This window comes from Tursiops truncatus, chromosome 12 (assembly GCF_011762595.2).
Source record: "Tursiops truncatus isolate mTurTru1 chromosome 12, mTurTru1.mat.Y, whole genome shotgun sequence".
NCBI classification, from domain to species: domain Eukaryota; kingdom Metazoa; phylum Chordata; class Mammalia; order Artiodactyla; family Delphinidae; genus Tursiops; species Tursiops truncatus.
The window spans coordinates 7,512,552-7,533,714 of NC_047045.1; the positions used below are offsets into that span (position 1 = coordinate 7,512,552).

General features: G+C 41.5%; 1 protein-coding gene across 1 annotated transcript in view; it reads left to right on the top strand.

Moving 5' to 3' along the window:
- COL19A1 (collagen type XIX alpha 1 chain) overlaps positions 1–21,163 on the top strand; it is a 327,107-nt gene that overhangs the window by 252,816 nt on the left and 53,128 nt on the right. The window contains exon 17 of the mRNA XM_073789871.1: positions 3,871–3,924. Coding sequence (XP_073645972.1) covers positions 3,871–3,924 — 54 coding nt within the window. The remainder of the gene's footprint in view (positions 1–3,870; positions 3,925–21,163) is intronic.

The following is a 21,163-nucleotide window of genomic DNA, read 5'->3' on the forward strand; positions in this document are numbered from 1 at the left end:
ATCGTATGTACCACATTTTGTTTATCCACTCATCTGTTAATGGACGTTTGGATTGGTTCTGCCTCTTGGCTATTCTGAATAGTGCTACATATGAACATAGTGTGCAGATATCTCTTCACGACCCTGTTTTCAATTCCTTTGGATATAGACCCAGTAGTGGGATTTCTGGATCACATGGTCGTTCTACTTTTCATTATTTTAAAAATCTGCGCAGTGTTTTCCACAGCAGTTGCTCCATTCTACAATCTCGCCAGCAGTGCGCGAGCATTCCAGTTTCTCCAGATCCTCACGAACGCTTATTTTGTTTTTTGAAACTAGCCATCCTAATGGGTGTGTGCGTGGCAGGAATTTTACACATGATCTCTTTTTTAATTCTTCACAAACAGGCTTCAATGGGTAAGTACCAATTTTACAGCAAGGACATCTTGACACAAGAACCTTCCATAAAAGAAAAGACTGGGATTCCAATCCAGGCGGTCCTGAAGTTGACAATGGGGTTTTTATTCTTAAAGTTCCACGCAGTCACAAAACCAACCCAGCTCTTTTGTTCTGAGCTACGAGGTTTACAAGATTAAGGGCTATACAAGATTGCCTGACTTTAAATATGAAATAAGAGGTTGAGGTTTAGAACAGGAGTTCTCACAGTGTGGTCTCAAGGCCAGTAGCATCAGTACTGCTGGGAACTTGTTATAAATGTGAGTTCTCGGGTCCCACCCCGGACATGCTGAGTCAGAAACTCTGGAAGTGGGGAGAGCAATCTGTTTCTGCTAGGTCTCCCGAGGATGCTGATGTGTGATCGAGTTAGAGCACCACTGGGCTTAAATCATTAGACAAATACCTAAGCTGCAGTCTGATAACCTTTACACTGTTGCCAAACAGGAAACGTACGTGTTGAGCACTCTGAGGTTTCCAGGGCAACCTGATATGGTAAATCTGCCTTTTATGCTTCATACTCCCAATTTTCAGAAAAGTATTGGCTTAGCCCAATTGTAATGCTGCTGAAACCATCCATTTGGAGATTGAGCCAGACTCCAACTGATCAATTGCTTCTGAACAAATGGCCACCTGGGACCAGGCACCCTAGCCAGGAAGGCCGCACCCAGCTCAGCATTTTTCTGTTATGTGCTGGGATTTTCATCCCAACCCACATCCGAGTGCCCACTTCTTGTCTCACTTTACAGTGGGTCTAGAATGAAGGGCCTGAAATAAGAGGAGACAGAAGTGGAAAGAAACACGCAAAAACAGCCCCTCTATCGACGTCAGGAGGGTATTCCCTGGCCCTCCCAGGCACAGCCCCAGCCCCAGAGTATGGAATCTAAAAAAGCCTAATTCGTCGACACAGAGACAATGTTGGCTGCCAAAGGCTGAGGAAGGGGAAATGAGGAGATGCCGGTCAAAGTGCACAGACTTCCAGTTAGAAGATGAATAAGTTTGGGGATCTAATGTACAGCATGGTGACTATAGTTAACAATATTGAAAGTTGCTGAGAGAGTAGAGTTTAAATGTTCTCAACACACACACACAAATGGTAATTATGTAGGCTGACGGGGGTATTCCCTAACTTTATTCCTAACATATAAGTGTATGAAGGCATCACTTGTACACATGAAACTTACACAATGTTACATGCCAATTACATCTGAGTAAAGCTGAAAAAGAAAAAAGTATTCAAATCTGCTTCAGGATGTTACTAGAAATTCAAGCCTAGAAACCACATTTAAACTGAAAATACGTGCTGGCTGAAGTCAGCTGTGTACAGTATGTTCCAATAATTTGACGGTCCTCAAAAACATCTTACCTGCATGTCTACTGTTAGCAAGGAGGCATAGAGACAGTCAGCGTTCCCCTGTGCTCTTCCAGAGACACATCCGCACACTCTTGACAGTTGCAAGGCTTTGAACAGTGATGTAAATCAGCAGCGACGTGCAAGAGTTTGGAAGCTTGCCCGTACCATACTGAACCATGAATGCGTCTACTCATGTTAAGACATGACAATGTTATGCTACAATATCTGAGACTTGGTTTATCTTAAACATTAACTCTGTGATAAAAGTTGATCAATAACCTCATTTTCTCCACTTCCTGCCCAAATCAATATATATGTCTCCTTTAAGGAAAGGAGACTGCACACAAAGTTTATCCTATGGTTTTAACTTACCTCAACCTAAAAGAAAGAACCAATCACCTACTCCAATGTCACCGATTTTGTTTCTTTGTGCTCTTGTAAATGAATAAATTACGGTGCTTCCACTTTCCAAGTAAACAAACGTTGTATCGTTGATTAATCCTCAGGGGCTGATTGACTTGCATTTACTAAAAGACCCAATATATTGATTTTCAGAATGTGTAAACTGCAAAACAAGAAAATTATGTCCAAGTGTGTAACTTTTATTTAGTATACAGAATATTAAATTATATATTCATTCCAATCTTACAACCCCCCAAAGGAAATCCAAGGTTCAGATCTCTAAAATAGAAGGTACATGAAAATAACTACTCATTTTATTTCTGGTTTTAATGAAATTTAAAACAAAATCTGTTCTGTAGTTGTTAGCCAGGAGTTTTTATGAATACAGCTGCTATTTTTATATGGAGTCCTTGACAGTAGGTACTCAACTTGCCTTCAGCAATTAATGGAAGCATTTCCCACCCAATCACAGTGTCGCATTTGCTTACCTACCTTCCAGACCTTACTCTGCTGCTTCAGTGGGTATTGCATTTCCTACCCAACTCCAAGCTTAGCTGAAGGCCAGAAAGATCAAGCCTGACTCTTTCAGAGCAAGAAAATCTGTCAGTGAAATGGGCCTTTCCGTGTTTATGCTTACAGTTCTCCCCAAAGAGAGTTGAAAGATCAGCCTAATACTTCTACCTTTTAAGTAACAACAAGCCTTAATATGTATTAACATACTACCAATATGGTAATAAAATAAAGTTATTAGTAACAATGAAACAGAATCAGAAAACCTGCTCAGAAATGTTTCTCATTCAAAATGTGTGCTATCCATACCTAAGCTGGCTTCCTTCTATGATAAAGGAAAGAAAATAATTAAGAAAATAAATGTATAATAAATCAATGTTTTTTAAATGATATAGATACACAGGTACTTAGAAATGTCATTCTGGCTCTTGTAATTGGAATTTAGCTAGTTGTGAACTTGGGGAGTTAACATTCACTTACAATAATGAAGATTAATAAGCAAGGAGTGAACATTTTATTTCACTTATAAAACAGCTTAATCATCCAAAGGGAAGAAAAGAGCTAGTTAATGTGCTTTTCACAACATATATAATTATAATATGGCTTACGGAAGTGCTTTTCAAACTTTAGTGAGTATGAGTATTACCTGAAGGGGTTTTTTAAATGCATATTCATGGATCCCTTCCCCAGAGATTCTAAACCAGTAAGTCCAGGATGGAGCCCAGAAAAGTGTATTTTTAATACCTGATAGCACCCTCAGGAAGCTCCTATAAAATTGGAATTCAGATCAGTCTTTGAGAAATACCAATTTAAGATGATAAATGCATTTATTATTGCACCTGAACCCACTGAATTATCAGATAAAATGCCCATCTTAGCCCATCTTTCAGATACTTTATATTACTTTGCTAGAGTACCAAAGTAGACAACCTTTAAAGGGCTGCTCATAAGAGTCACAGTTTATTCGTTCCAGGCACTGTTTTTCTCATCTTGGCTGTTAAAAATTGTCTCAGAGCTTTTAGACTTCATGGGTCTTTAAAGGTCATGTGGACTTGGAATTGTTTTTTAACTTTTAGTTAATTTTTAGTCTTTAAAATTGCCATTTAATATTGTCTCATCTTAAAATAAAATGGAATCACAGTAGCTGTTGTCTGTTTCTCTTTGGTTTCTAGGGAAGACGAGGAAAACCAGGTCCTCCAGGAAAACCAGGGCCTCCAGGACCACCTGTGAGTAAACAGTAGGGTATTTCATGAGTCCCTCTGTACTGCTGTGTGTTCATCTAAAGGTTATCTTAATCCCCTGTAGATAGTAATTTCCATCTTTCCACTGTTTAACATGGTTGTGCTCCCTACACCTCCCACCACCACCAACCAAGAGATCAGGGAGGCTGGTGGCCAGCTGCACCCCCTGCCCACTTCATTCCTGGGCAGGAGCAAGTGTACTGCCTGCATGGGCACCCCAAGCCAAGTCCCAGATCAGCAAACCCTGTGCTGAACCCACCTGAGCCCCATCTCCTCAATTTCTTAACATCCAGGCTGGTGGTCAGTCAGACATCTGGGGAAGCATGCCTACTTTTCTTGACACAGCTATTTTGCCAGTAGAATTTCATAGACTATTGTTGCTAAAGAGAGCCATAAAGATCGTGTAGCCAATTAGCTGATCTCATCCTTTACCCCAAGCTTCTAGAGGAAGTGTGCAATTTCTTGTGGCTCTGCTAACTCTTCAACCCACTAGAGTCTGGATTATGTCCAAGCTACTCCGCTGGCCCTGCATTCTCCGTGATCACCAATATCTCTGAGTCATGAGACTCCCTGAGTGCCTTTCAGGCTTCACCTTATTTCACTGCTGTATAGGAACTGACGCTGTTGACTGTTCTACCCTTGAAACTCTCTATTCTCTTGGTTCATTGACGCTGATCGTTTTCTCCTACCTTTGAGGACATCCTTTTTGTCTCCTCCGTAGAGCTGTTCCCCCTTCCCTTATTTATACGTTGTATGGTTTAAAGAATCCCAGTCTTCTATTTCCACCCAGACATTCCTCCTGAGTTCCAGGCTCCTGCACCCCACGGCCTGCTCAGTATCTCCACTTGGAGGTCTCCTATGTACTACAAACATAGCCTGTCCAAAACTAAACTCTAAAAATGACCCTAGATTTTTTTTCTCTCTCTCTCATCCTCCACATCCAAATAGTTCCTAAATCATGTCAATTCTACTTCCCATTAGCTCTCATTCCTCATACCACTTCCTTATTTAGGCCCTTGTCAATTTGTATCTATATTTTTATAGCCTTCTCCCAGCTGTCTCATTGCCTCTACCTTCTACAAGTGGGGTAGTATTTCTAAATCATAACTCTGATCGCGTAGCTCTTTGGTTGAAAACTCTTTAATCACTTCCCTTTCCTTCCAGATGGATTCCATATCTTCTACAGCCATTCTAGTCCCTTCAAAGTTTGTCCTTTTCCTATCTTTGTCTATCCTCCTCTGTGCCCTTTCTTCTTTTGCAACCTGTAGTGTCATCTTCCTTTATGATCTCAAAATGCCGCACATTGCAAATGTTCTCCCCAAGGCCCAGGTGAGCTTCCCCACCTGCAGGACTCAGCTCAGACCCCAGGTCTCCCACGAAGCCCTTGCCGGTGCTCTCGGCACAGCACGAGAGGTGTCATCCTCCGCAATCCTATGAGCTTATGCCTCCTGCAGACAGAGCACGTTGTTTTATGACTCCTATTTTCCTCGTCTTTCTGACCACTGCCCTGTGAATATTTTTTGAACCTCTATTTTATCATCATTGTCTAGCACAGTTTCTGGCATGTAGCATGTAATTGTTAATTATTTAATGAATGAGTCAACAAATGAATATACTTCATAGATGAGAAAATGAAGACGGGAGAAGAAGTGACTTTTTAAAGGCTAGAACCACCTGTGCCACCACTAGAGGGCTCTAGACTGAGCTCCTTAGGAGTCACTTAGGGTGTGGCCACATGCCAAAGGTGAAAAAGATTGCTGCTCTGTCAATGATCTCATTTCATCCATTTAGCCATTCAAGTAAATTGTTCTCTTAACAATGTGCTGGTGTCAGTTGATACTGGTTATGAAACAACTGGGGGGAAAATGGCATCAATTGGACGTCCTGGAATCCAGTCTTTAAAGGAATCAGCTCTGTTGATTTTTATCCCAAATTTCCTGGCAAAAGAGAGAACTCATTGTAGGATTTTCGGTAATTGTCTCGTGCTATAAACAAGAAAAGCTGGTACAAGCTAACAGGCAAGATTAGACTTTCCCATAGTTTTCTAAATGCATGATGCTGCTTTCAAGACAAGGTAATTGTGGTCTCAGAGGAGGAATTTGAATGATGAAGGCCTTTATGACAGGCTTGCCAAATGTCTAGGAGAGAAGAGGATTACACCACATCCTGGAATGAGTCCTCAGCTGTAGATCAAATGAGTTTACTGAAGAATTTAGAAGATTAAGAAATATGCGACCATATGAAAGAGTTTATAATATTCAATTCCACAGGTTTTGATTGCCAGGGTGTTTGGGAGAGAGAGGTACTTATTTTATTTCAAGTATTAGATTTAGAATTTAAACTCAGCTATGGGTCTGACACACAGTGTTCATTAAATCCTGAGTACACGGTATTTAAAAGAAAAGTGGTTTATTATCTTTTGTAATATAATAAAATACCAATTTGTTAGACTACCAGAAAAGGGGGGAAATTCTATGCAAAAAAGAAAAGGTTTTTATTCATAGGTCAGCTCTTGTTTAAAAAGAATTAGTAGACTATATCATCCGCTCATTTTTGTATAAGAATTGTGGTTTATGGAAACTCTTTGTCTTTTTGATTGTGGGATAACTCCTCTAGTGGATTAAATATCTTTTGTCTGATACAAGTATTATCAAAACTCTATCTTGGGGTACATTTTTCATCAGCTTTTGTATTTTTTTAAGTTATTCACATAATAGATGACATGCATACCACCATACTGCAAAAAGTCCTATGAAGCACCTTGTCATTCTTACAGGAATTAGTTAAGGGAAGCATTGAAAAGAAAGGTGAAATACCTGGCTCCCCACATTCTTCTATGCCACCTTCATGTTTAATTTCCCTAAACATAATGTACTTTAGCAAGAGGACTGCTATTTCCCAAATGGTTAGAAATGAACAGAGTTCTTCAAAATCAGTCCTTTCAAGATCATGTTAACCAACACTTTAAGAAAATGAGCTTATACAAAAATCAACCTGCTTCTAATTCACATCATTCAATAGTTTCACAAACTATTAAACATTTATTTAAGGCCTACTACGTGCCTAACACTGTTGGGAGCTAGGCTTGCAAAAATGAATACGATGTGGTCCTTGCCCTTCAAGTATTTAAGTTTAACTCACAGAAAATGTGAATAGAGGAAGAAAACTTGGAAAAGATAACGCCAGGGTGGTTTTCTTCTGGAATTGACAACTGAAGCATAAAGGTTGAGCCTTAAAAACAAGGAGGAATTCCTGCCCATCATGACACATGGATGAGCCCGGAGGGCGTTATGCTGAGAGAAATAAGCCAGTTCACCGAAAGACAAAGACTGCATGGCTCCACTTTTTGAGATTTCTAAAATGGTCAGACTTATGGAAGCAGAGAACACACAGGGGCGGGAGTACTGGGGAGTGTTATTCAACAGGTATAAAGTTTCAGTTATGCAGGATGATTACATCCCAGAGATCTGCCCTACGACATAGTGCCTATAGGTAGCCATGCACTATTGTGCATTTCAAAACTTGTTAAGAGGGTAGATTTCATGTTAGGTGTTCTTACCACACACACGCACACACGCACACACTAAGGGACACAAGGGAAGGCTGGGAGGTGCTGGTTATGTCAGTTACCTTGGTTCTGGTGATGAGATCACAGGTGTTTGCATCTGTCCAAACTCATCACACTGTACACATTAAATACATGCAATTCTTTGTGTCTCACTTATACCTCAATAAAGCTGTTTCTATAAAAGTTGAGAAGGTCTGTCCAGTAAAGCAAATAGAGGGGAAGGAGAGAGCAAGCTAGGAGCTGCTGACAGAGGAAAGCAGCCTGAACAAAAGCTGAGCCCCGGGGAGTGGGGCAGGCGGCGGCCAGGCAGCTCTGACCACAGCACTGACACGTCGGGTCCAGCCCAGGCAGCGTCCTGGCAGAACTGCTATGAGGTCCACATGTCCCGAGAAGCCAGGACAATCTGTGAAGAGCTCTGAGTGGAGAGTCCCAGGGCCAGATTTCCTGATAGGTCTCTCTAGTGACACAGTAGTTGGAATGCTGAGAGAGAGTGAGATCGCAGCTATCATAGTATTTACTAGTCATTTGTATTTTATTACAACTGACGTAGAGCTTAAGAGACGTCGCCCTTTACTTGTGGGCATTTTTAGATCAAAATGTTGTTGTTTTTCATTTGTTTGTCTTCTTCCACTTTGTACCTTATGTGAGATGAGCCCTCCCCCCTTCACAACAGGAAGGAAGGTAACAAGAGAAAGAAGGAAAGGTTGGTAGGCACCAAGATCCTTCCGACTGAGACTGGGAGATGGTGTCTGACTCACCCTACTGGCTGGCGTCTGAGATTCCTAAAGCATGTGTTAGAATGTCTTATGACAATGTGAACTATAAAAAAATATTAATTTTCTCTCTTATCGAGCAATAATCAAATAATACATAATGTCCCTCAAATGAGTGAACAGAATAGTATATAATTTTACTATATATGTTTGAGCAATTAGCCTTCAGAAAAGTTAAGGGAAATTTTTTTATTGATTTACTCTGACCGGTGGGATTGTCTGAAAAGAACCAAGGAATAGGAGTTTTTAGGAGGCATAGATCCTTTGATAACAGCATACTTTGCTCAATTTCTTCAAGAAAATGTTCTCCCCTCCAGGGCTTTAGAGATGTTCCCTACATCAAAGGTAGTGTTGTTATTCTGGGGAGTGTCAATGAAGATTTTTTTAAAATAGAAGAAAGAAATCTCTAATGGCCTGAAGCAACTCAAATAATTAAAACATTTTAACCAACCATTCTATTTGTGATTGTTCTGAAGCCAGATTTGTATTTTCTCACTTTCTTAAGAAACATTTGTACCAAAAAGATTAGTTGTTTAGAAAGAAGAATTTCCCACAACTTTGTGTGTGTGGAAGGACAATCTCTTTCACCCTGAGAGAGTACATTCTCTAGGGGAAAGAATCTAATAAAGGAATATTTACTAAAAGTAGATCTTTGAACTAATGTTATTAGATTTTCTTTATGAAATATTGTTTCATCAAAGTCCTATATATTACTCCAATTTAGCTTCCCATACTTAATAGCAACTTTTCCTCTCTTTGAGGAAGGTTTAGTTGAAACTTAGACACATGTAATCTGCATACATAAAGTTATTCTTATTGAGATGCTGGTAATTGAGGGGCAACTAACTGGTTCACAGAGCTGGCCACAGCCCTTCATCACTTTTTATAAAGTATTGGTCCAATTTCCTGTTAATAAGCAGAGCTGATCTTACCTATACAAAGGGAAAAGCTCCCAAATTCCCCCAAGTAACTTCTGTCATCTTGTTTTGAATGAATATTCTTCATTGGAGGGAAACCATTAAGTAGCAATGTCTTGGACTGATGATACCTGCAAATACACTAAGATTATGATTTTTAAAATGATTTATTTATTTTTGGCTGCATTGGGTCTTTGTTGCGGCGCGCGGGCTTTCTCTAGTTGCGGTGAGTAGGGGCTACTCTTCCTTGTGGTGCGTGGGCTTCTCATTGCAGTGGCTTCTCTTGTTGCAGAGCACGGGCTCTAGGCACGCAGGCTCAGCAGTTGGGGCTCACGGGCTCAGTAGTTGTGGCTCGTGGTCTCTAGAGCGCAGGCTCAGTAGCTGTGGCACACGGGCTTAGTTGCTCCACGGCATGTGGGATCTTCCCAGACCAGAGCTCAAACCTGTGTCCCCTGCAGTGGCAGACGGATTCTTAACCACTGCACCACCAGGGAAGCCCCTAAGATTATGATTGAGAGCAGTTTTCAGAGAGGAAGCACGAGAGCATTAAGCCTCTCCCTGGGGAAGGAAATAGCAGTAACTCCTGAGGAAACATATTCCACCGAAGAGAGAGAAATGGACCGGGAGAGGTGATTACAGCCCTAGCTCTGTGTTCGGTGCTCCACTGCCAGCGCATTATGTAATCCTCACAACTATCACGAGAAGTAGAAATGATGCTCATTTTATAATGGGGTAAAGGTTGCTTAGAAACATCGAGTAACTTGCCCAGGATCACACAAGTATAAGTAGGGGTTGTAGACTTGAGACCCAGGAATGGACCGCTAAACCCACCTTTATTCTCTCACTCACTCTCCAGTAAAAATTTCTTTGTCTTTCAAGCCTTCCAGTTATCTGAGTAGCATAAAGGAATGGAAAATAGTGGCCTCGTGTTAGGATGATGAGGCTTCGAGAGTCTCGGGACTTGAAATGCCTTAGTTTATTTCAGAGTATTCCAGGTTTTCATTCCTTTAGAAGGCAGAGCAGAGCAGCTGGCAATGAGGCGGAACAGAAGAGTTTAACTAATGAGCCATTAAAGGCGGCATGTCTTAGCCCACCCGTTTGACACTTCCATCACTTCTCATTCATCATCCCTGCAAACGTGTTTATTAAAAACCACATTAATTGGAAAATGTGTTATTATTCCTTTCTGTTGCAGGCAGGGCCCTTGATTTCCTTTCTCTTTTTTTCTCTGGCATTGTTTTTGTGCATTGTTTCATTATTGCAGTAAGAGAATTGAGCGGTGGGGCTCACGTGTGTCACAGAAATTCACATAATTTGTAATGTGGACCAGGAGCTCCCTCTACTGTTTCCACTGGGAAAGCTCTAGAAGAATGACTGCTCAGCCCTCAGGAGGCTGTCCAGGGTCTGGAGATTGCTCAGTGTTCGAGGCTTAATTATAAATCTACATGATTTTCAAAGTTTATTTTCAGGATTTTGTTGCATCTTATGCTTATCCTGTATTTTAAATACAAATGTTAGCTCATCGACAGTCATTTTCAATGTCAACCGGATGCCCTCTAGAAGTGAAAGCCCTTAGCTTTCTCTAAAATGCTGACTTATTGTAACACGCTGATAAAACTCTACAGCGTGAGTTTTTGTGGGAGCTGACTCTGGTGGAATTTGTGCTTCTTTTCTAAAGGAACCATAAGATTGAAAACATATACAACCATGTTGTTTCCATTTTCATTTTAATTTCAGTGTAGAACTTCTTTCACCTTTAATGCATGAGGCATTGCTCAGTCCTGAAGGTTGTGGTTACAGAGCAGGATACATGGTTAAAAGAGTGAATTTAGGATGTGAAATTGAATTCATTTATCCAACACATACTTACCTCGATCACCTAGCATGTGTTAATGACTGTTACAAACCTTGAGTATACAGTGGTTTATGAAAAAAAAAAAACAGACAAATTAAAGCTAAGGTCTCGGGCTTCCCTGGTGGCGCAGTGGTTGAGAGTCCACCTGCTGATGCAGGGGACACGGGTTCGTGCCCCGGTCCGGGAAGATCCCACATGCCACGGAGCGGCTAGGCCTGTGAGCTGTGGCCGCTGAGCCTGCGCGTCCGGAGCCTGTGCTCCGCAACAGGAGAGGCCGCAACAGTGAGAGGCCCATGTACCATAAAAAACAAAAACAAACAAACAAACAAAAAAATAAAGCTAAGGTCTCTACCTTCAATAACTTACACTCTATCATGTGTGTGTAGGGTGAGGGACCGATGGTGAAGAGGCAATTCCATAGGTAGACAAAACAATTTCAGCTTAATATGCAGTGCTGCAGGGGAATAAACTGGGTAGTGTGAGAGTGGTTTGAGAGGAAGAGTTGTTGCCCTAGTTAAGGTGGTCCAGGTGGCATCTCTGAGCATCTAGGTGACATTACTTGAGAAGAAGCCAGCAGTGTGAGGCCCAGAGCAAGAACTTTCCAGCCACAAAGATCAGGAAGTGCAAAAAGCCTGAGGTGGGAGAGAGGTTGCTGGATTCAGTAAACAGAAAGGAGCTGGGAGAACAGTGCCAGAGGAGGCTTTGGAGCTGAGGGGCTTAGCCTTATGAGAGTGGAATTGGGGAGCGGGGTCGGGGGGAGAATAAGTGGCAAGGAAAATAATCAACTGGTCACATCTCCCTTTTCTAGGTCTTCGTGTTTTTATCTCAGGTGGTTAGATTTTTATTTTGATGTGATGAAATTATTATTCCTAATGATAATTCTAAAGGTAGCATCATTGTAGCATATCGTTTTTAGTCTCTGCATGGACAGGGAACAGACTTGTTTGCTGAGAAAACAAGGAAACAGACAAAGCTTTGACAGTTGCCCATTTCACTTGAGCCCAGCCTGAATCCAGGGGACACCATGTTTTTCCTTGGAGACGGAGAATCTCATCACATACAAGTCTCATTCTTTCTTCCCCACAGCTACACCTGAGGCTTCCTTTCTGATAGGCTGCAGGTTGATATGAGCAGTTATAACTATGAAAGTCTATGCTCTGGAAACACCGTGGAACTAATGCCTTCCTGCATCTGTGCCCTGTTATCCATCACTATCCCCACCTTTTCCGTCTTCATCTCCAGCCTTATTTCCTATGCACTGAGGACCCACGGTGCAAAGTTAATGTTAGCAAGGCCCACCCCTAAGGGAAGTTAGTCCCCAAGACACATTTTGGACTGCTCAATAAAGTGGATGACAAGAATATCCAATTAAAACATTTGACTTCTTGCTAAAATACTCTGTGTGACTATATGCATTTTGAGAACCATCATGTCTCAGTGGGAATCCAGTTCATAGTCTGAACATCCGTCTACAAGCTTTGAATTGATCAGGGTTTTCTGTTTCTCAGTTTTCCTTTCAGCAAAGAACTTTAGTCTCTTTGGTCTCTTAATGGCTAAAGGCCATGTACTGTACTGATATCTTTGGAGGAAAAGAACCTAACCATTTATCTGTGTCAACGGGAATAGTAATTTTATTCATAATAAAAATAAGATGACTTCCTCAGAGTTAAAAATAAAGATACCTAAGACCTATAAAATGGAGGCATGGCCAGTTAATCATTTTTATTGCCACTCGTCCCCCCACTGGGGCCATGGTCCCAGACAAAACAGCTGTTGCCAACATTACTAACATTCCAGTGTCACCTTGTGTGGCCACGGAATCCGTAGACATGCCTGTGAGGCAGCTGGGGTCTCAGGTGGAGAATGTGAAAACCAGCACTTGGGCTCCACTCCCTAATTGCTTCTCTTTTTTTTCTCCCAATGAGCAGCAGCAGTGAGACATTATTAGCCACTTTCTGACTGCCTGAGTTTTTTACTAATTATAGATACACTTGGGAAGAAAAGGATTTTATGTTCTTACAGCCACTGACTCCTTTTCTTCATTTGGGGTCGTGTTATTGAAACCAACTATTAAGACTTCTGAATGACAGATGTTGTGTATAGCAAGGATGGGACAGAATATTTGAAATCCTTGATATATGGTCACCAAACTTGTTACTGGGCCAGTGCATAGATTAAATACTGATTCTTTGTGGGAGGTAAACAGTAAGGTTTTAATCAATCTGATTGGCCTTTGAGAAATATTCAAAAAGGGAGACTTGTTTCCTAAATGATCTTATAATTTGTATTTGCTGATATAGTTTACAAAAATATCTCCATACAGCATTTAATTTTACCGCCGTATAACTCTGTGAAACAGGCAAGAAAAGATTATCTCCATTTTAACAATAAGAAAAGTCTGGGCCTCCAGAAGTAAGGGGCTTAGCTAAACCTCTTCAGTCAGTTTTCTCTTCACAGCAGCTACAACCTGGTAGGAAATTGTTTCCATCAAAGGAAAGACTAAAAGGAGTTATGTGAGTAGAGAAGCAACAAGTTTTCAGCATTATCCGGGGAACCTGAAACATGAGAGGAAATTCTGTAGAAACTAAGCCTGGAAGGAGCTTCAGTTATATCTGTAATTTCGTTAAAAGGTAAAGAGATCTAAAGTAAATATGGCAGATGGTTAGGACCTGACAACATTGGATTGTGGATTCATGGGGATTTATCCTATTATATTCTGTACTTTTCAACATGCTTGAAATATTCCAAATTTCTTTGACAAAACAGGAAAAGCATCCTGTGGGATGGGCTGAGGTTAATATCACTAATTACTTCTTCACCGGCCTAGAGTGTCAGCATCTTCTCTTTTGCCTGAAATCCTTTGTAGAATGGGGCAAAGTGTTTTAAAAATGAAATCATTCAGTATTCTTTTCTAGAACTTCCCTGAGTGTACCCTCTGTAACCGTGCGGTTCAGTTGAGCCAAGACATGTCACTTGCATATTTATCATGAGTATGACCTACAGATCAGAAGGAAACCTTGATGGCAGACATTTGAGTTGAAAGTGGAGGCTCCAATCACCACAGAATAAAACGTCCCTTTGCTTTTGTCCAGAATGTCCCCAACCATTCGAGTTGTGTACATGCCCTCGGCCTCTACGTAACTTGGCAGCATGCAAGCCAGTGCCATCAGCCTGGCTGTCTTAAGTCTCTGCGGTTTGCCTGGGAATCACGTTTTCTCTGCCTAGGAAGCACTGTCATCCTACCAACACTTGTTTGTCCAAACTTTTTTATTTTATATTGGAGCATAGTTGATTAACAATGTTGTGTTAGATTAACGCTTTGTGTTAGCGAAGTGATTCACTTATACATGTATCTATTCTTTTTCAGAATCTTTTCCCATTTAGGTTGTTACATACTATTGAGCACAGACGTAGAGAAGAACTTATGGTTACAGGGGTGGGCGGCGGAAATGGTTAGGGGAAGGGATAGTTAGGGAGTTTGGGATTGACATGTACCAACACTTTTAAAGAGAGTGAATATTATCAGTTACATAAGTGGAATCTCAAAGCACTGATAGGTGCAGGCTGTGTAAGCCAACCTCCCTTCAGATTTGAGAGGTGTATTGAGAGATTCCTGAGGTCAGACAGGGGAGTGCAAGCTCAGCTGTTCCCCAGGTATGGTTTCTGTTGATGGTGAACTTTGGGCGATGCCACTGGATACAGATCATTTGTTTCGCAATCTCCATCCTTACTAGTTCTCATGCCCCGCTGGCTTTAATCACCTCATGCAGGGTCAGTGATGTGGCTTCGGTGGGGAGGCAAGGCCCCTCTAGAGACTGCTGCTGCCCCTTATATTACAGGAAGCTGACACGTAACATTTTTGCTTTTGCAGGACATACTGAGGGGAAATGAGTATGAAACATTTTATGGATGGATAAGCAGAATCGCAGCGTTAGCGGAGGAATCATTTTTTTCTGACTGTCATGCCATGGAAATCAGTCATCAATGTCCCAGCAAGGCACTCTATCAAGAATGCAATGGGCTTTATAACCAATTAGATGGATTTGTTTCATGGTATCAGGGAAAATAAGCTCCTTTAGAAAATGATTTTTTTTTCTCCCTTGGAAAGTAAAGTGTTAAAAACTTCTGAGCCTCACAGCATAATGTAGAAAATCTGCTTTTATGAAATGGATTAATTACACCCATTGAATGCATTCACTGTCACAGCCTCATCCTCCCACCCCTGTTCCAAAATGACAAGTGAAACCAGCGACTGTGTAATTTTGGAAAACAATCAGGTCACATATTGAGTATTTTGCTTATTCATATAACCATAAACTGCCTCTGCTTGAGTTCCCTCAATTACACAGCTCAGTGTGCAGGCCAGAAGAGACAAGCCCAGCTCAAGTGAGCACTTCTGGAATACACAGAGGGATGCATTTGAAAAATGTCCAAAGTGGCAGATGTGAAAACTTCTCATTCAAGACCCAGAAGCGCTGCTTCGCTGCAATCCTTCACCTGTTAATCACGCTGCTTCTGAACTTCTGAACCAGGGCTGCTGGCAATATCTCATACGGAGATACTTAGGAGCTACTGATCTTTCAAAGTAGAGTGCACGTGTATGCCACTGGGGTGGGGCAAGGGGGACCTGGCTGAGACAAGAGACGATCACTGCTGCTCAGAATTTCCAGAGCTTCACCAAGAATAAACGTTGGCTGCTGACTTCTAACAAAAACTGCTCTTACCTTTTTTAGGGGAAGTCCCCAGAAGATGCCCTTGACCAATGCTTGAACCAGTGTATTGCTGTATCACTTAAATCCTTCAGATTCCACATGGCAATACACAAATCTCTCTTCCACGAGAACACAATGGCACAATTGTAGTTTTGTTTGAAGGGTATCTCGTCTTCTTACTAAGTGTGACTACTTTCCCATGACTGTTCATCCACTGAGATTTCACGCTCGTAGGAATTTCAGCCTATCAATATGATCCCTAAGCAATCTTACTCTCGTTTCTAGTCTTTTTCCCACCAACTCTGACCATTTGTGTGTTTGTTTTTCTTCTACCATCTCCTAAATGCCAAGACTCTACCCCTCATTTGGTATCATTTGAACTTCAAACGTTACTTAAGGTGCCGATCAAGATTGCCAACTTCTTTCCTTTTCCCTCTCAGAAGTCTCCCTCTCACCTCTCTCTAATCCAGGCCCGCCTTGATTTTAACATTTCTTGTATCTGCCTGTGGTTCCTCTCGCTTATCCTCACCCTCCTCCCATTCTGGTCGCTCTCCTCTTGATCTCTTCTTGTCCAGTCTTTGAAAAGGTGCATCTACGCTGCGTCCCGGAGCTCCCTGTGCTTGGCCCTCGTAGATTCTGTCCCTCATTAATAGATCTGCAGTCTTTTACCCTTGAGTGCCCTACGTGATGTTTTTAACCAGCTTTAAGATGATTGATTTTGTTTTTTTTTTTCTCTATCTGTCATCCCTCTCACTGTGAGGCAGATAAAGGAAAGAGTTAAAATATCAAAGATACAGCGTCAGGCCGACTTGGGTTGAAATCTAGCTGTTGTCTGCTAGTTGTATGACCTTGGGTAAGATAGTAAACTTTTTGTTATAAGTAAAATAAGGATAATGCCTACCTCATTGGACTGCTGTAAAAGCAAAATGCAATAACATATGTACCTGCCACACAGTTATTACTTTCCAAGGATTACTATTGCCATTTATTAATATTCTTATCATTATCCCATTTTATCATTCTCTTCCATCCGCTCATTATGTTTTACTTTCTTTCCCCGGATTTAATCCAGGACCTCCCATTTCTAAAGCAAAAGTGTTGATACCTTTCCAAGTTCTTTGATTATCATCCTCCTATAGCTTTCTCCTCTGAGTCCCACTTTTTACAATCAAAGTTCGTCTTAAGACTTAACTACATTTCTCAGAGCCTCATGCCAGAAAGTGAGTGCCAAAGGCCTGGGGGGCTGCGAAGCCACAGTCTTCAAGATCTGCACTCCCCCGTTTTCTGTACCCTCTCCTCCCTCGGTGCTGTCTTCTCCTGTCCCACCTGCCACATAGCATCCCATTACTCCTCCCCTTTTTTGTCCCATCCAACTTGCTCTCAGGAAATACTTACTGAATGATTCATAAGAATATATTCAAGTGGAACAACTCTTATACATGGTTCTACCATTTGTTTATTGCGTGATTTGGGGGTAAATCTATCCGTTTTTCCCTGTCAGATGGAGAACATAATCATACCCATCTCACATAGTCTTTATGAGAATCAAATAAGATGATGTGTTTTGCAGTCACATTACCCTGCCATCTAAGAAAATATAAGTGAAAACGTATTTAGAATCATGCTGAGCTGTATGAATATGAAACATTAGTATTACATCTCCCAAAACCCAACACCAAATAAACCAGTCTTTCTATATGAAGTTTTAGGCAGGCATAAACCAGAAGGTGGGTGAGACATTTTCAGAAATAAGAGCCCCTTCCCAGGAACCTTAAATTTCACCTAATACGTGCTATCTGGCCCACATCCCCACTGTAATCCCATAAAGGAGAACTTGAGGTCTCTGTGTTGAAATATAACCACAGTATAAACACTTAATGAATCCCCTCCTTGCTTCAGAAATCGTATTTTGCAATTTGAGAGTTTTCAGCAATTTTGGGGGGGAGGGGTTGGAGTGCTGGTATCTCCTTAGCCACTAAAACTTTGTAGCAGAAACGTTCTCTGAAAAACAATCTATTCTAAAATTACAACTGTTTAAGTTAATTAAATCCCAAGAGACAATGAAAAAACTCATTTAGAGCAAATGTTTAAGATAAATAAAAGGATCTGTGTTTAAAAGAAAAAGAAATTGATTTCCCAAATATTTTCTAAAGAGTACTATTGATTTTTCTCTCAGAATTGGAGACAACTTTCCATGTTGTAATTCTGGTCAAAAATCCATCCATAAGCTCTTTTCTACTAACTGGAGCTCACTGCAGCTTTGTTTTCAGTTATTTAGCCAGATTCTTAGATTAATCTGCATCTGTTGGCCCTGTTTTCTGTGAGTTTGGAAGCAGCAAGACCCCTGCTCGGTTTGCTACCATTCCTAACTGAAATCAAAACGAACGAGCAAGAAATTGGCTATACCCTCAAAATTTTTCTTGCAAAAGATTCTATTGAATTCAGCAAATACTGGGATGAGGGTACTATATGTTATGATAAGATAAAAAAGATTGAAACTCCTATCTTCAAGGCGTTTTCATTCCAACTGGAAAGATAGACATGTACTCAAACCACCATAAATCAGGGCTTCCCTGGTGGCGCAGTGGTTGAGAGTCTGCCTGCTGATGCAGGGGACGTGGGTTCGTGCCCTGGTCCAGGAAGATCCCACATGCCGCGGAGCGGCTGGGCCCGTGAGCCATGGCCGCTGAGCCCGCGCGTCCAGAGCCTGTGCTCCGCAATGGGAGAGGCCACAACAGTGAGAGGCCTGCGTACCACACACACACACACAAAAAAAAAAACCATAAATCAGTATAAATGTGCTTCACTAAGTTATATATAATGTTATAGATGGAATATATATATCTAAGAGAAAAGCTCATTCTGACACTAACCTTCCCAGCAATTACTGTATTATTGAAACATGCCTCATCTTACCATTTCTATGAATGAGGTTAGGCTTCCTAATAATTTTTTTAATATAAGAAAAATAATTACTGGTCTTTGCCTTTTCTACTAGCCATTAGAAAGTTAGAAATATTTCTTGAAAATTAGCCCAAATGACTTTTCAATAACAAACTTTCTATCTCTTCTTATAGCAAAGCTGTTTTTTAGCATGCTCTGAAAAAAGTTGATTAGTGCAACTTTCTTCATAGAGGTTTTTGGTATTTCAAAGGTTGTTAGCAAAGTTAATTGGAAACCCACGGGGCCAGAAGGCAGTTGTGTACAACCTGAAAATATGTATTTGTGAATCCTGAAAGGAGCCCCTAATGAGAGAGCTCCTAATGAAGAGTGCTGGTGTGTGGAGATGAGTGGTACCCAGATGGCGCACGGACGTTCAGTCAGCAGTTACGGGGAGCTGAAGGATGCTTTCAGAGAAGAGGGAGGAAGGAAGACAGTTCAGGAAGGAGGGCCAGAGAGGGAGCAGAGTGGCTGAGGGGCCACGGAGACCTTGATTCAGAACATCAAGGGTGCGCTAAAGCTGACCCAAAGGCCCAGCCCTGACGGTGACAGGGAGCTCGCAGCAAAGACCAGGGAAGGGAAAAAGGCAAAAGTGGGTTCTTCGAGCTCCGCATACTGCGTGAACTGGCTGGAAAATGAAAGTGCGGCCAAGACCAGGACCGAAGAAGCTTTAACACAGAGCTCTTCCCATCCTTTAGACGTTGGGAATCTGTGGCCCAAACTGAAATCTAAGGAGCTGATAATGCAAACAGTTGATCATTTTCACACTAGCATCTGATGACGCTGGTGGCAGACAGGGTATTTCTCTGTCTTACACCTCTAGCAAGATTTTAGCCAAAAAAAAAAAAACCCCTTTTTAAATGCTTTAAACTATTACCGAGCATATATGTTCCCAAGATGAATGTATCTTTAATTCCCTTCATCACACCAGGCATGGTTCTTTGCAGTAGGAGACAACATCAGGGTCTCTCCCCACACCAGGCTGATGGACTGCTCCGGTAATTACACGCGAGCACAGTTGGGTTATGAACAGGTGTGTCTCCCCGGAGCTCATGAGCATTTTACAGCTGTTGTGTAATTGTCTACTTATCCCATTAACTCGGGCGTCCTGTGTCTCCCAGCCCAACATAAATAGAGCAAAGCCGTGGTATCTGTATGGCTGCTGCAGGAGCAGGATACTGGGACAGTTTTCCTTTCCATAACCATAATTTAAAATTTCCTGCAAAAATTATTTTAGGCTGAGAATCTGCTTTTAAGTTACAAGAGTTGAGCAACTAAGAAGTGAGTTTGGGGCCAGGCTGCCTCCATTAAATATTAGCCCTGCCACGTACCAGGGGTGTGACCTTGGGCCAGTTAACTATTTCAAACGCTCATTTTTCTGTATCTTTGAATTGGAAATAATGATGGTACATAACGTCATGGCGTCATTGTAGAGATGAAATGAGCTAGTCTATTTGAAACCCTCGGTGTAATGCCTGGCGCACGATACACACCACCTAAATGTGTGCCGTTATTATCTGGTGGGTTCTTCTGCTCTAGTTGACAGACGTTATTAATTGATCCGCTGTATTCAGGAGCCCCACTTGTTAAGCCTTTCCCTTTTAGCTAAGACGAATGTGTCTGAAGCTAAGTGTACCTACCACATCACTAGTCTTTGATCTAATTGACCTTATGATCAATACACATTCACCAGTCACCCAATGCCTGCTATGCAGATACCCCTAAGTTACCTTTGATGCTACTACATACGGCATCTAAGATTTCTCCTTGCCTTGTTAAAAATAGTTGCAGAAGGATCAATGTGTATGGAGTCTCATGTCTCCTGAATTTCAGGAATGAGTTCCTAGCTCGTACCTTCTTGGCCGGAAACTTTGTGAAACAACTCCCAACTCAGTAATTGCTTTCCTCTTCGCTTCAACTACCTGACCTGGAATACGTCACACAAAGCTGGCTGATGGAAAAAGAACCTGAAAAATAATAGCGCCTTGAGAATTATTTTCTGACATTAGCTCTGTTTTGATTCCAGCAAGGTAACAGCGTCGTTTGTCTTTCCAACCACCGTCAGCTCCGTTCCGCATAAGGCCTATTATTTTCTCACGAGTTATATCTGGCTCCTTCTATCATCCATCACTACATCTTGCTGTCCTCAACATTTAACGGCACAAAGTAAAGCCTTCATGTTAGATCTTCTCTCACAGGCCGTTCCTAAGAAACACCCATCATAACTGTTGACCAACATTAATCTTTCCAAGATAACCTAAGGCGTTACCTATATCAGTGAGCGCAGCTAGCAGATGTTCCTTAAAATGTTTCTTCACTTTCCAAAGCTTTCGTTTGCTTTTTAAAATAATCATCTTTGTATAATAGTGACTTTGGTTGGCTGAATCATGATCTTTCGGTGTCTTGTCTTCTGAGAACTTCGCTTCTGTAACATTTTCTCTCTTCCTAGGAGCTCTCGA